Source organism: Egretta garzetta, unplaced genomic scaffold (genome assembly GCF_000687185.1).
Source record: "Egretta garzetta isolate BGI_Z169 unplaced genomic scaffold, ASM68718v1 scaffold241, whole genome shotgun sequence".
Classification (NCBI taxonomy): Eukaryota; Metazoa; Chordata; class Aves; order Pelecaniformes; family Ardeidae; genus Egretta; species Egretta garzetta.
Window position 1 is genome coordinate 1,307,536 of NW_009258675.1, and position 13,691 is coordinate 1,321,226.

The 13,691-nt window shown below is 46.1% G+C and overlaps 1 protein-coding gene across 4 annotated transcripts in view; it reads right to left on the reverse strand.

Moving 5' to 3' along the window:
• LOC104135250 (charged multivesicular body protein 3) overlaps positions 1 to 13,691 on the reverse strand; it is a 50,365-nt gene that overhangs the window by 1,538 nt on the left and 35,136 nt on the right. The window contains exons 1-6 of one of the 4 annotated variants that reach the window (XM_035888630.1): positions 10,404 to 12,688; positions 9,988 to 10,048; positions 5,512 to 5,691; positions 2,728 to 2,849; positions 1,403 to 1,517; positions 311 to 473 (exon numbers count right to left, since the gene is read on the reverse strand). In XM_035888630.1, coding sequence (XP_035744523.1) covers positions 340 to 473; positions 1,403 to 1,517; positions 2,728 to 2,849; positions 5,512 to 5,691; positions 9,988 to 10,015 — 579 coding nt within the window. In that variant the 5' untranslated portion in view covers positions 10,016 to 10,048; positions 10,404 to 12,688 and the 3' untranslated portion in view covers positions 311 to 339. The other 3 variants (XM_035888629.1, XM_009648875.2, XM_035888628.1) reach the window with 3 other exon arrangements.

The window sequence follows — 13,691 nt, forward strand, 5'->3', positions numbered from 1 at the left end:
CGAAGATAAGAATGTATTTCAGGACTTTACACCTAAAAATACGTAACGTTACACCACCACTGCCATTTCACCACGGCCTCTCGCAGGGGAGAGGGGCTGAACAGAAAGGGGTAAAATAATCCCTGCAGCCTGCGCTCCCCAAGAAGTATATTACAGTAGTTTCTTGGAGAATACACTCCCCAGGAAGGAAAAAAAATAATATATATATTACATAAAGTATTCTCACATATTAAGTTTTGCATTTTGAACATAGGACAGAATATCCCATAGAAAAAAAAAAAAAAAAAGAAAAACCCAAACCAAAACCAACCAAGGCAAACTGTACAGACTGGCTTCCCCTTAGCTACGGAGGGTAGCTAATCGCGACTGCATCGCTTCGATGTCCTCCTCCTCGTCGACCGCAGCGGCCGCTCCCATGGGCTCCGGCTCTGGGAGAGCATCTGTGACTTTACTGGGTGCTTTACCCAAGGCCCCTGCAAACAACAAACAGGGCCCTTCGTTAGTGCGTGTTAGGTCTTCATGCAGTAACGAGCAGCTCTCGGGTACGGCTGTTTCCAATAATTCAACCTTCTGGCAGAGGTCACGCCTCAGGCAGCCCGGGCTGGTGGCTGACACAGCAGCTCCCACCGCCCGCCCGCAGGAAAGGAGCTGCTCCAAGCCAGGGATGGAAAAAAGCAAAGCAGGACGGGAGAAACAAGAGAGGGCAACAAGCCAGGGGCTGGGCCCAAGGTAACAGCAGGCCAGGCTGGGGAACTGTGGGCAACTGTGCCTTCAGTGCCACAGCCGAACGCAGCTCCGGTACTTGCGTCTGTCACACCCCAACGTGAGAAACACAGGTAAGGAGCCTGCTAAGCATTACCTAAGTCAATTAACCAAAATGGCTGATCATTACTTCAGGCACCATAAGGCTGAAGCTGGGGGTTGTGGGCTGGGTTTTGGTTTTAGGGTGTGGTTCTTTTGTTTTGTGGGTTTTCCCCCCCAACAACTCAAGGCACCAACAGCATTTCACAGCCAGGAATCACGGCATAGCCTAAGGCTCGAGGCGATGCAGACTGAGTTTATCTCCTGGCTCACTCAGGACAGCGTGCCTAGTCCATAGCAGACATTTCACCTCGTTAAGAGGATCCGCTGTACAGCCAAACACCGACCTGTCAGAGCCTCGGTTACCGAACTGCAGAGAGCAGCTGATGCCCAGGACTTACGCTGTACTGAACCGCACCGGCCTTCTCGGCCAGTATTCCCTGAGGAACCAGTTTGTCAGAGCACTCCGCCCCTTAGCAGAGGCACGGACGCCACCGGGAGAGCGCAGCTCAGTCAGAACAGACGAAGATTTGAATTGCTGCGTCCTACTGAGCAGAGCGGGGGCAAGGCTCCGCTCTCGACAAGAGGCACACAAACTCACCAGCTGTAATTTCGAAAAGGATTTTATCAATTTCCATCTCGGCTTCCTCTTCCATTTCCTCCTGATCCTCCATGCTCTCAAAGGTGTCCTCCAGCATCTCCTCTATAATACCAGCCTAGGAGAAAACAGGAAGGCAGCGCGTGATGCCCTTGGAAACGGCGGCGTAAGAGGACACGCGTCCTCCTTCCGAGATCGGGTTAACAGCTGCTTGCTCGTGGCTCGAGCTTTCCCCACCAAGGCTACCCTGTTGCACGAGGGTTGGCCAACGCGCCCGCCTACGGTTTAAGCCTGTACCCGTACAGCCGGCTCACAGGAAAAGTAGTAAGAGAATTGAGGCTTAAATACACGCATTCTCGCTTTGAAACCCTCAAGGATACAGGACTCCTTGTTGTTGGCTTGTCTAAATGCCGACGACCCAGCTTGCTCCGAGCACGTGCAATACAGCTGCAAACTTCTGTCCTGAAGCATAAATGGTGTGTAATGTGCTGTAAAATCAGTGTTTGACAGGGGTTGCCTTTTTTCTACCTGTGTTTGAAAACGTTCCTCTGCGGGGCCTGCAACCTAGATATGGCCAAATGGTTCTGGTACATAATGGTAAAGTTATTAGGAAATAAGCAGATTTGACCTAAACAGCGTGGTAAGGGGGGTGGGGTGGGGTGGGGAGCAAACCAACTTTGATAGTTGAAAAGAAAATAGCCACGATAGAGAATGAGTGTACTTTAAAATCAGAGCACTTTTGTCAGGTGGAGACACAAGCTGGATTTTTTAAACCCAGTACCAAAACAGTCATCTTACCTAAGTCCTATCTTACCTAAGTCCTGCCTTGCCTAAGAGGGGACTTGCAGCTTCCCACTCCGCAACAGGCTGGGGTGGGTCCTTCCTAATGAACATTTTTAACCCTGAAAGCAGGAAATTCAGTCTCTCCAGAGCAGACAGAGGCTGGGGGACACAGCCAGCCACTGGGCACGGGCGTGAACCCCGCTGTAAGCCTCAGTCTGCCCCCGCCCGTGGGACTAGGATGACCAAACCGCAACTGCTCTGTACAGTTCCTCCTTCCATCCTCAACCTAGAGCAGCTTTTTTTCAGCTTCAAACTTTACACCAAATGTGTTGCAGGTATCACCAAGTCAGGGATTTCCCCACATACATTTCTCCCCCTCAAGTAACTCACTAGAAAATCCCCAGCTATTAACGTGCTAATTCTTTTAATTTCTGTTTGTCAGAGCTCAGGCAAGTCCTCTGACAAAGGGGCCACCTAAGCACTTGCACAGCACGCCAACGACCACCTCCTGTTCACACAAGTCTTATTTATGTTGTAGATCTTACCTTCATCATCTCTTTAGACAACTCCCTCATCGTTGCTTGGATTTCAGGGATTTTTACTAGATTTTGCATAGCCTTCATGACTTCTGTGCTCTTCTGCAATGAACCTGCTACTCTCAGGACAGCTGTGAACGAGAAGCGTAGAAAAGCTTGAACGATCCATGCACCACCGAAAGCAGAGAAATTCCATCCTCCCTACGCAGACAGAAATTTGTTTGCATTTAGGCAAGTTAATTAAAAAGAAATGAGGATCCTGCTTCTTCACTGTTGTCTAGTTTTCCTGGAAAAGCCCAACTCCTACCCACATCCAGGAAAAATAAGTTTCTAGCAAAGCTGCTGGTCCTGTAGGGATTACCTGGAGCAATCCCGGTTGCCTGTAGAGAGATTTCAACCCACTTCCACTCCAGTGCCTAAAGAGAGATCCCCGAGGAACGCCCGCCTGTGCCCCTCCGCAGCCAGAGGTCTTGCTGAGGGCTCCACCAGCGGAGCTACAGTCCAGCTCCACGCCTGACTGCTGACCAAACCAGTGACCTTCTGCCTGACACCGCCAAGCACTGGAAACTAACTCCGGCAGAAGTTCTACTGCAATAGTTTCACAGAAAACCTAAGCTAGAAAATTAACACTGAAGCAGATTAGCTGGAAATCAGTGTAGCTTAAACTGACTGTAACAATACTCTTTCCAGAGGCTGTTCTTAAAAGCTCTTCTCGTGTAAGTGGATACACCAAGATCAAAATGCAATAATCAAGGGTACTTGGATGTTCAAGAATTGTGCCCTCTAACTTCACAGCTTCCTAGCTGGAGAACTTACCTGTTTGTATATAAAACAGTCACTCCTTAATGAAGCAAAATGAAGGTACAGCATGTATTACTTTTCATTTTAATACTTAATTTCTTTAAGAATGTTACGCTTGTAATGTTAACAAACTAACAGGAATCTTGCCTTTAGAGGTCATTTCCCCAAGACGATGCAAGTGAATCATAGAATGTTTTGGGTTGAAAGGGACCCCTAGAGGTCCAACCCCCCTGCAGGAGTAGGGACACTGCTAACTAGATCAAACAAACCCCAGCCCGAATTCTCAGTTCCTTCCTATTGCTTGGGTAAGGGCATCAGAGCATTCCCAGTAAGAGGAAGATGCTGGTAGCAGTAACGAGGAGTTTTTCCTTTTAAGGGACACCTCAAGCTGCAAGGATGGCCTCTGCTTCCCACATTTGGTCTATCATAAGATTACGCTGAAGGTTCACATTGCGACTCCCAATTCATCACTCATCGAGTGATAAAAATCTACTAGCAACGAGCTGGGGTAATGCTGGGGTGGGGGGAAACACTCTGCCATTTCAGCGCACACCAGCCTCCACCAAGTTGTCCTCTGTCTTCAATGCTTCCTGCTCTGCTCTTGTTGCAGACTGGAATGCTCTGAGGTATGGAAAATGCCTCAGGAAGCCTATCACAACAGATTTCTGACGTGGATGAGGAATGAGGGAAATACGATGGTACTGGGGGAGCACAAAGGACCAGGCAGGGTTTGCAGAGAGCTAGGTATTAAGCCACAGGGCAAATTGCTTCATCCACGCCGAGGAAATCAAACACTGCTCCCCCATCTCCATTCAGGACTCAGTAAGTGTCCAAAGACTCTTGCTAGAGAAACAATAATTTACAAGATGAAGGGAATTCTACTGAAGGAAATAAACCTCACATTATAGATCCTGTGAAAATCAGTAACGCCACCAGGCTCCACAAGGATACAGGGATGTTAGGCAGGAGTTTAAACCGTTTAGGACCAGACACTATAAACATGCCCCACGTTACTGGAAGAGAGTTATGTTTCAACGCATGTGATTCTTGCGTCACTGCAACCCTCAGGCTCTGAGGAGAGGTGTTAGATGAGCTGTTGAGCAGCTAACCAGAGGAAACACGGAGAGCCAGCGAGGATCTAGGGAACAACGAGGGGTAGGAACCCCAGGAAGCCAAGTGGGAGCTCCCCAGCTACTCCAGAGCCCAGGGTGGGAAACATCCAGACAGGGCAGTGATAAACTCTCTCCAGAACATCCTGCAGAATGAAGGGGGTTATTGCCTACAGGGATACAGGACTCAGTATGGCATGCAGGGGAAAAGAGCATTTTTTGAACTGAGAAAAACTTATTATGGAATCTTCTAAGGGGATTGCCGGACCGTGATTGAACATGAATGAGGAACTTTTTATTGGACGCCTGAAGGAAGGACTGAAGGTGGAGAAAGGGAGGGACCAAGGTGGACCAGGGAAGATCGCAAACCTCGGGGTCCTACAGGCCCAAGTACCAGCAGCTCAGGCAAAGAAGATGTGGAGCCAGTTATGGGACAGCCGGCCAGCTCAGTCTGAGAGCAGCTACTGAAACAGCCCACATGTCGTGCCTGTGCCTATATACTTGTATTCTACTTGCAGACCTCAGTCCTAATCAGCTGAAGAGGGAGACCGGGACTGAGCTGTCAGTGCTGTTCACGTTTGTGTGAAAGCTGCGTGTGCTTACGCTGGGCTGGTAAAGGCACTGCTGCGAGCATGTGCGGGTACGCGGGCCCACTGGGGATCAGGCTGGCTGGGCATGGGGACGCGGGACTGCAGCAGCCTCACACCTCTGTGCCTGCGACGGGAGGAATTTCCCTGGGTCCTGAAGCCCACTGGAATCAGCTGCCTTTCCCAAGAGTGGGGCTGCTTCCAAATTCAAGCTCTGCCTGTGTTTGCCCTTGGTTCTGAAAATGGAAACCCAGAGCTCGCCTCTAAAGCCAGGAGCACTCAGAAGCTGTTCTTACCGAGCTGGTTCTTCATCCCCATGAGGACAGAGTTCATGTGAGCTTTGGATGCATAGAGTTTGCTTACGGCCTTTCGAGAGCGGATCAGTTCCTTCGCCAAGATCACACACACATCTTTCTGACCCTTTTTGGCAGCATCCTTTATCGACCGCTTCACCTTCTCCTCTTCTCTCTGGATATCTGGAGCACAGGAAAACACAGCAAATGGCAACAAACTGCTAAGGATTTGGAAGAGAAACCAGTCATTTGTTGGGGTATATTTTCAATGCAAAGAATTGTTCCTGCTTGATTTCAGATCCCCTCTGTTACTTAAAGACCTTGTTCTAGGCTGACTCACATGTTAGCCAATTAATTCAACTAAGTATTAATAGGAAAATTCTTGTCACTAAACATCCAGCTCTGTAATTTCCTTTGCAGTTAAGAGTAATGTAAAGGACTGTCCAGGAAGACCACTGCATGAAGCTGAGCTAAGATGAATTCTCAAGAAGCAAAAAAAGTCCAGCGAGAACAAAGCACTCCAAGCTGACTACTTGACTTACAACTCCAGAATAACTTCCTGACTATTAAATTGGCCTGACAGAAATACATACATATATATATATATAAATACATATACACATATAATACATACACACAGTTTAAGCCTGCTGTACTGATTTGTTGCTTACAGAATTACTTCTCCTGTGTTCACCACCAGACAGCCCCATTCCACCAGGAAGGAACAAAACTGTCACAAGGAGTTTAAAACCAGCAGTCTCAGAAGCAGACTGAATGCAAGGCCAGTAGACAGGCATTTTACTAGGAAAAATACTGCCCTGTCAGACTACACTCAAAGCTTAACCCTTATATACCCACCACCCCACAGAATGTGAGGGCTGTTGTAGGCAAAATTGTCCTCACTGTTTCTAAATCCCCAAAATGCGCTTTTCTGAAAACAAAACCCCACATTCAGAAAGATTGTAGAAGGCTGATCTCACAGAGGCTAGAAAGTTTTAGATATACACTGCCTTAAAAAAAAAAAAAAAAAAGCATAATCATTTACATAATGAATTTGTAAGGGGTGTCCACAACTTTAAGAGTTACTTGGAACCACAGATTTGTTAATTATTGCTAAAAAAAGCCTTCATCCTTGCAGATCGACTTAGTTATTTCCCCCATCAGGCACAACTCGTTGTGCCTCAACTGAACACCCAGCGAAGACTATGCGTGCACTTAAGGAGTTAATGTCTTGAGTTTACACTGCTCATACTTTAAGACACGTGCATCAGGTGTTTGTATGAACTGGCACGTTCAAATTACAAGCTAGCTGGCTGGCTGGCACCAAAGCTATGGATAATTTATCAGTGAAAACTAGCATGCTGGTAAATTGTGAGATGTAACTCAAAGGAGCCTGTTCAAACTATCCTGGTGTCCAGCTTGATTCAACAGCTTTTTGTAAGAGCATGCTGGAGCAGGAGTACTGAACTAAGCCTGTACAAAACTAGCAACAAATAGTTGATTTGAAATCTTATACACAAAATAGGCTTCCTTAAATAACATCAGTTTCTCTAGCAAACCTGGGGTGACTGCTCATACATCTGCCTTGTCAGATAACGCTGGCTGCGTACAGCAGAAGCCAGGTACCTCAAAAAGCTCAGAGTAAGAAATGCAGGAACAAGCAGGGGCTGTATCAACTCCCTTTCTTTTCCAGACTCACCAATAAATTAGCCACTGATGAAATGGGGATCTAAGAGTCCGCAAAACAATTATCCTAAAGTAAATAAAGAGTTCAGAAAGTAAGGGTTAGGTTCACCTTCCTGCAAAGAGCTGAAGGAAATGACCACAAGAACAATGATTTCTAGCAAAGGCTTTCTTCAAATTTGTTTTTGTTTGAGTCTTCTTGATTTATAGCAGACAGAAGTTACATGTGGGCAAGAATCAGAAGTTGCCCTTTTAATAATAACAAAGACATCTAAACACACTTTTTGGCACAGGCCAACTCGGAGACTTTGACGCAGTTTCTCACGTGGGAAATAATGAACCCTGCACTCAAGATGAGTCATTCTCTCAACAGCATTCAATGGCATCTTTATCGTAAAGGACTGGCAGAAATCTGTAGGGTAGTAATCAGGAAAACATACTACTTGCTGCTTCCCCACTATTGTCTGCAGAAATGTCACAAACTTGAAGACATCTGTATGTCAGACGTGGGAGTGAGCCAGGTCCCAGCATAGCAGAACAAGTAAGAAACAGCTCAAGTGCTACAGCAAAAACCAGAAAGCACCAGGAGTGCTCCAGCAGCGCCAAGGAATTACGACCTTCACTTTGTCAGGCTAAAACCAAGCTCAAGTATTGTGTTACTACATCCAGCCTAGAGCAGCGGGGCCCTGTACTCCAGTGAATGCTTTCACTTGCATGACGAACTGCTGAATGTCAGATTAGCGGCATAAAATATGCAAGAATGGTCAACTCCACCTTTGAAGGTCAGTGCCAGCTACGCACCTCTAGCGAACCAAAGTCACTACACCGGTCCCCTCTGTGGCGCTACCAAGCACAACAGAGGCACAAAGTAGTCCAAAGCACCTGCAAGCTCAGTAAAATGCAAAGTTACTGCATTACTCCAGTTATACTAACTCGAAAGGCTCAGTTCAGACGTCACAAGGATTCCTTTCATTTCTTCGAACCTTCCAAGCCCTCAAAAGCAAGCTACACCTAACAGAAATCACGACAACAGCAAGAGTCCAACAACAGATGGTTTGAAACAGCGTGTTGCTGTATCAGGAACTGCGCTGACTGGGCGAGCCAAGCTCTCAAGTGATCCAAGCCCACTCAGTTCATCCCAGGTGGATCCGAGCGTTGCTGTATCAGAACACACCCAGCACGGCCTTCCCCAGGGAGACTAAGACAGGTTCCAGCTCAGCACCCACACTCAAAGGTTACAGTGATTTCCTGTGGAAATCTCAACTGAAAGGATAAAACATGGCTGAATCCAACCACAGTGGGTAATTTTTTAAAAAAAACTTTTAGTGGCCCACGGCTGTCATCTTTCAGCAGCAGCCTGCTAGCCTGACAAGCGTCCAGCAGAACCACATACTTCCACAGCGGACACTTGGCAAGATGTGAAATTCAAGCACAATATGGGTCTACCAAAGATATTATGTACTTTATTTTAACGGGAATTATCAGAATAGCAGATGGTTGGTGGTTAGTCTAAGCTCTTATGTGCCAAACTGTATTTCTTTGGATGTAACACACTGAAATACATATAAAGAGAAGTTTAGAGCTGTTACAGTAATTAGATGTACATCCACCTCAAAATATCAGACTACCACATAACCCGATATCTATATAGGCCATTAGAAGTACTATAGCATGCTAAAGCTGAGAGAAAACCAAAATTTCAAGAGACCATCAATAGTAAACACACGGGTAGTTTTCTCCCATGGAAGACGCGACCTCTGAAACATACTCTGCTAATGAGATCAGTCACGGTTCAGTTGCTCTGAGCCTGATACAGCCACACGAAGGGCCTTGGAGAACAAAAAACAAATCACAAGCATAATGAACATCACTGTGCATGGGTTTTCCTGGAAGAGGCATAAACCCTGTCCTGATTTTGCAGATCAGGACAAAAACAGACTTTGTACTGCACAAGCATCTCTCCAACCAACTCGTACAAAACTACAAGTGGGAGAACACATGAACCCTGCCAGCTTGGTCCAGAAGCACGGGGCTGGGAGGAAAGGAGAACGTACTCCTTGCGGAGTCACTCAAAACAGGCATGTGCCTAACAAACAGATGCTGACACAAAATATCCCTGCACATCCCATGGACCAATCCTGAGGCCAGGGTAGAAGACAAAAAGGGGAAAATCGAGTCTGCCCCAAACCTATTTTCAGATTCTAGGAAGGCAGGCAGAAGAGAGAACAAGAGACTGACCTAGCGGCAGTGTAATGATAAGCAACTCTTCTGCTCTTCAAGACCTCTTCAGAAGTGTAATGCTCATAATTTAATAGCAAATAGCAAAACTGCCACTGAGAAATATTTTTTTTTTTTCTTCTCTCCTGTTTGCAATTTTCCCAAGCTGACAGCAAGCTACTTTTGTTTAGCATGTGCACTTCACGCCAGTACATACCCACGGAACTTTCTACACAGGGAATTACATACCACTCTGATACTGTTTGTTAAATCGATATGGCTGAAGTACTGGGTAACAAGTGGAATTCATCTTATCAAATGGGACTTAAGAGCATTATGTCTTACTGGAAGCATACAATATTCAGGTTCTTTTGAAAATTTTACACTGAGAACTTCACAGCGACATCATTTTGTGACACAGACTAAGTCTGGCCCCAGGATCACGTTTGTCTTCCTTTATTGCAGATGCGATAGAGTACCCCAGGTTATTAGATTTCACAGCCTCCTCCAATTAAAGCAGAAAAACCTTGAAGGCAGACAGGGAAAGGAAAAACAAAAAAATGAGACATAAGTACAAACCTCTGATCTGTCTATCAATCACTCTCATTTCTTTCCTTATCTTCAAGGACCATTCATTGACCTTAAAAAGAAAAAGTGAGAGTTACTTGAAATTCCAACTTGAAAACTATGCTTTTATACTTTCATGTAACTTAACCATTCAATATCAAAAGAAGCACTTCAAAATGCACAACTTTAAGTTGACTCATGTTTAAATATTTCCTTATTCAAATAAAAAAAAGCTTTGCAGCGATACCACCAATTATTGCACTCCTCTTAACATTCAGACAAGGAGTTAAGGAGGACGCAATTTGTGAATCAGACGGTCACCGCCTGGCTAACTTCCCACGTCGCTGTGCAGAGGGAACTTGCTGCAGAGGAGTTCAGCGTAAGGTGGAAACTTTGGCACAAGATAACAGGACCAAGAGTGCTACTACCTGTTTCAGTCAGAAGGAACCCCAGGAGGTCTCCAAGCCAACCTCCTACTCAAAGCAGGACCAGGTTCAGAGTTCAGACAGGTTGCTCAGGGCCTCGTCCATTGAGTTTTGATGCTGCCCGAGGGCAGAGACTTCACAGCCACTCTGGCCATCTATTCCAACACTTAATCACTCCTGTAGTGAGGAACTTCCCCCATGACCAATTCATAATTCTCCTCTGGCCACCTGTGGCTGTAGCCTCCTTCCTGTCACAGAGCCAGGTGCTTTTCAGGTGTGCCCAGTCTTCACTGCAACCCCATTAGATGCAGGGAAAGGCTTTAGACTCTTGCCCCTTCACCTTCTCTTCTCCAAGCTAAAACGTCATCAGACAGCTGCCAGACATCCAGCTGAGAACTGGAAGCACTTGTGGTAAACAAGGACCCAGAGAAGGGCTGTAGAACCAGAATGGAGAATCGGCAGATACTACTAGCATATAGAGTGCCAAATGCTTGTGGAGCTCTGGTGCTACTTTTATTATTAGCAGCACAGATTTTGCACCATATCTAAAAAAAACCCCTATGTATTAAGTTCATGTATCCACTTGCACACTGTACACACCAGCGGACAGGCCATTCATGAAGTCTAGTTGGGTGTATGAATAGTTCTGTATGAAAATCACCCTGATTTTTATGTGATTTTTTTTTTTTATTCAAATAAAGAGCTTCATCTACCTGAACAAGCTTCACAACAGAACTGTAAAGAGTGCTCTTTGGTGCACAAGCCCAGCAGAGCAAGACAGATTCTTAAGACTCTTACTGGTCTCAAAAGAAACGCTCTCAGTCACGATGAATAAGACCATGTTTTGACTATAGACAACAACCACCATTTAAGTTGCCCAAACACAAAATCTGCTGCAAAACCCCCCAAACTCAAAAGCCCTGCAGCGCTCTGTGTGTACACATTATGGGTGAGCAGAAGTTTTGGAGGGGTTTCAGAAAGCTCCTGTACCTTGTGGTTGAATCCTGGTTTATTACAGGGGAAAAAACCAAACAAACAAACTTGCCAGACCAATTGCAGCCTCCCCTCTTGCTGTTCAGAACAGGGCAGAAAAATTTAATGTAGACTCACTCACCACCCTGATAAGAGGCTAAGAAGGTCCCTCTTTTGAGCATGCCTACACTAGATGGAGAGAAGAGGAGAAAGAGACTGAGGTAAAGCACAACTGAACTCTGGCCGGCTGACTGTCACATCTCAAACGTAACATCTTCTAGATATTTGTTCTACAATTTATATTCTAAAACAAACCAACATGTATTAAGCCTTCATGTACAAGCACAGTCGGCAACGAAATACAGCAGGATTCACAGATTCTGTCTCTGTCATGCACAACCCAGCACAAAGACGCCATTAAACCACGACTGGCTGTATGTTGTCATCAATCCCTGCTAATTCTGGCAGCAGCAAACTCTTTGATAGCTCATCTCTAATACTGCCCAGGAATAAGCTGCTTCACACGACTGCCCTCATAAAGATAGAGCTGGGTGCTTCTTCATTCCCTGGTCTTCTCAACACGCATCACCAGTTTTGTGTATAAGAGGAGGAGGAAATCTCACCGTCTCTCACCTAGGCTGCTGCATGCTTCCAGTTGAATGAGACACAGCAACCTGTTGAGCAGTAAAGTTGTGTCACTGACCTCACACAGGACACCAGTGACACCAGCCACGAACCACAGCACAACACAGCGCAGAGGTAGCAATGCTGGGAATAAAAGCGCTTGGGTCAACTAAGTGAGGCTAATTACCCTGAGCACAACTCTGTGCTGATGAAGCTATTCTGCTTCCAGGTGTGACGCAAACAAAAACATTGCACTGGAGAGTCAGCCAGCAAAACACTAAGCTGAGGTAAACCACTCAGATGACACTGGAGGAAAACCACCTTTTAAGCTCAAATAATCCAGATGTGGCATTAAACATATAGCAGACCCCCAGCTTCAGACAGGCTGAAATGCATCACTAGCTCCTTGCAAGGACCGAAGATGTTTGCCTTGTATCATACAGCCAATAAGCTCTTTCCCAGCGAGCATACGAACCGACCCAGGGTGACTCACTGCTATCACACAAATCTCAACCTCTTCCCACCCTCAGCCACCTCCTGCGGTGCTCGGATTGCTTTCTCTAGCCCTGTTCTCCAGACAGTAGCTTGTCTACGGCTGCTGGCAGACATGAGGCAAGCAGTGCCATTTCCCCATCATCCAGTAAGCAGAAATAACATCTTCCTTCTAAAGCTGTGCAGTTAGATACAGGAGGAAAGAAATTTCTTACTATTCATAGGTTTCTCAATATCGCTGTGAAATCATCACGCCAGCCTGCAACTCAAGAGCGTGCTCATGACAGCAAGATGACCCACATAATTTCTCCCTGTGGGTCAGACATGCCTATTTTCTAGCACCTTTTAAAGGCTTTTCTGCAAACAGCTCCAAGATGATGAACAGATATGCTGTGTTACTGGAAAACACGACAAGCTTGTCAGTTATGAAAAGAGAAGAGCAGTCATCGGACACAAAACAAGAACTTATCAGTGCAGTATAACCACATCGTGTGGGTTAAATGGTTGTATAGGAAACTATAACAAGCCCACATGGCACTCTGACACAGGTAGAGGAGGGAAGGGAAAGTACACTATCAAAAGTATATTCCTTATCTAACGCTGTCAGCCAACAAGCGATGACTACAGCCTGCTCCCCTAGGGCCTGGATGCAGCAAGGATTATCTGTGGTACCACAGCTCTTCTAAGCCTTCAACTTCAGTACCTGTCATCCTCTCCCTGTTGTTTTTTTAGTACCTCTACCATATTTGATCTTTCTACCCACCAAAGAGATTCTTTTAATTAATATATTACTGGTGATTTACAAAAGGCAACAGTCAAATCCATCCATACCTTGATTATTTCACTTCACTGTGATGTTATAAACGTGTTGGGCACAAGCAAGGCTTACAACGTTTGCCTGCAGACTCAAAAAACCACCGACTCGTATTTCAGCTATTCGTATTTTTGAGGCTGTTTTTGCAACAGGAATTAGAAGCCCTTAACGCAGGTGGAGGGCTAGAAGTCATGGAAGACAGCTAACAGCAAACTAAAAATTCGGGAGCCGCTGGCTAAGCCACAACACGCTGCCCGGGATGCATCGCCCCTTTGGCTGCTGCTTCTGCGGCCCTGAGAAGCCCCCCCAGGCCTCTGCACACCCCCGGGGCGCAGGAGCGCCCTGAGAGCCGGCCGACCGTGGTAAGAAGTTGCTGCCGTTCAGAGGCA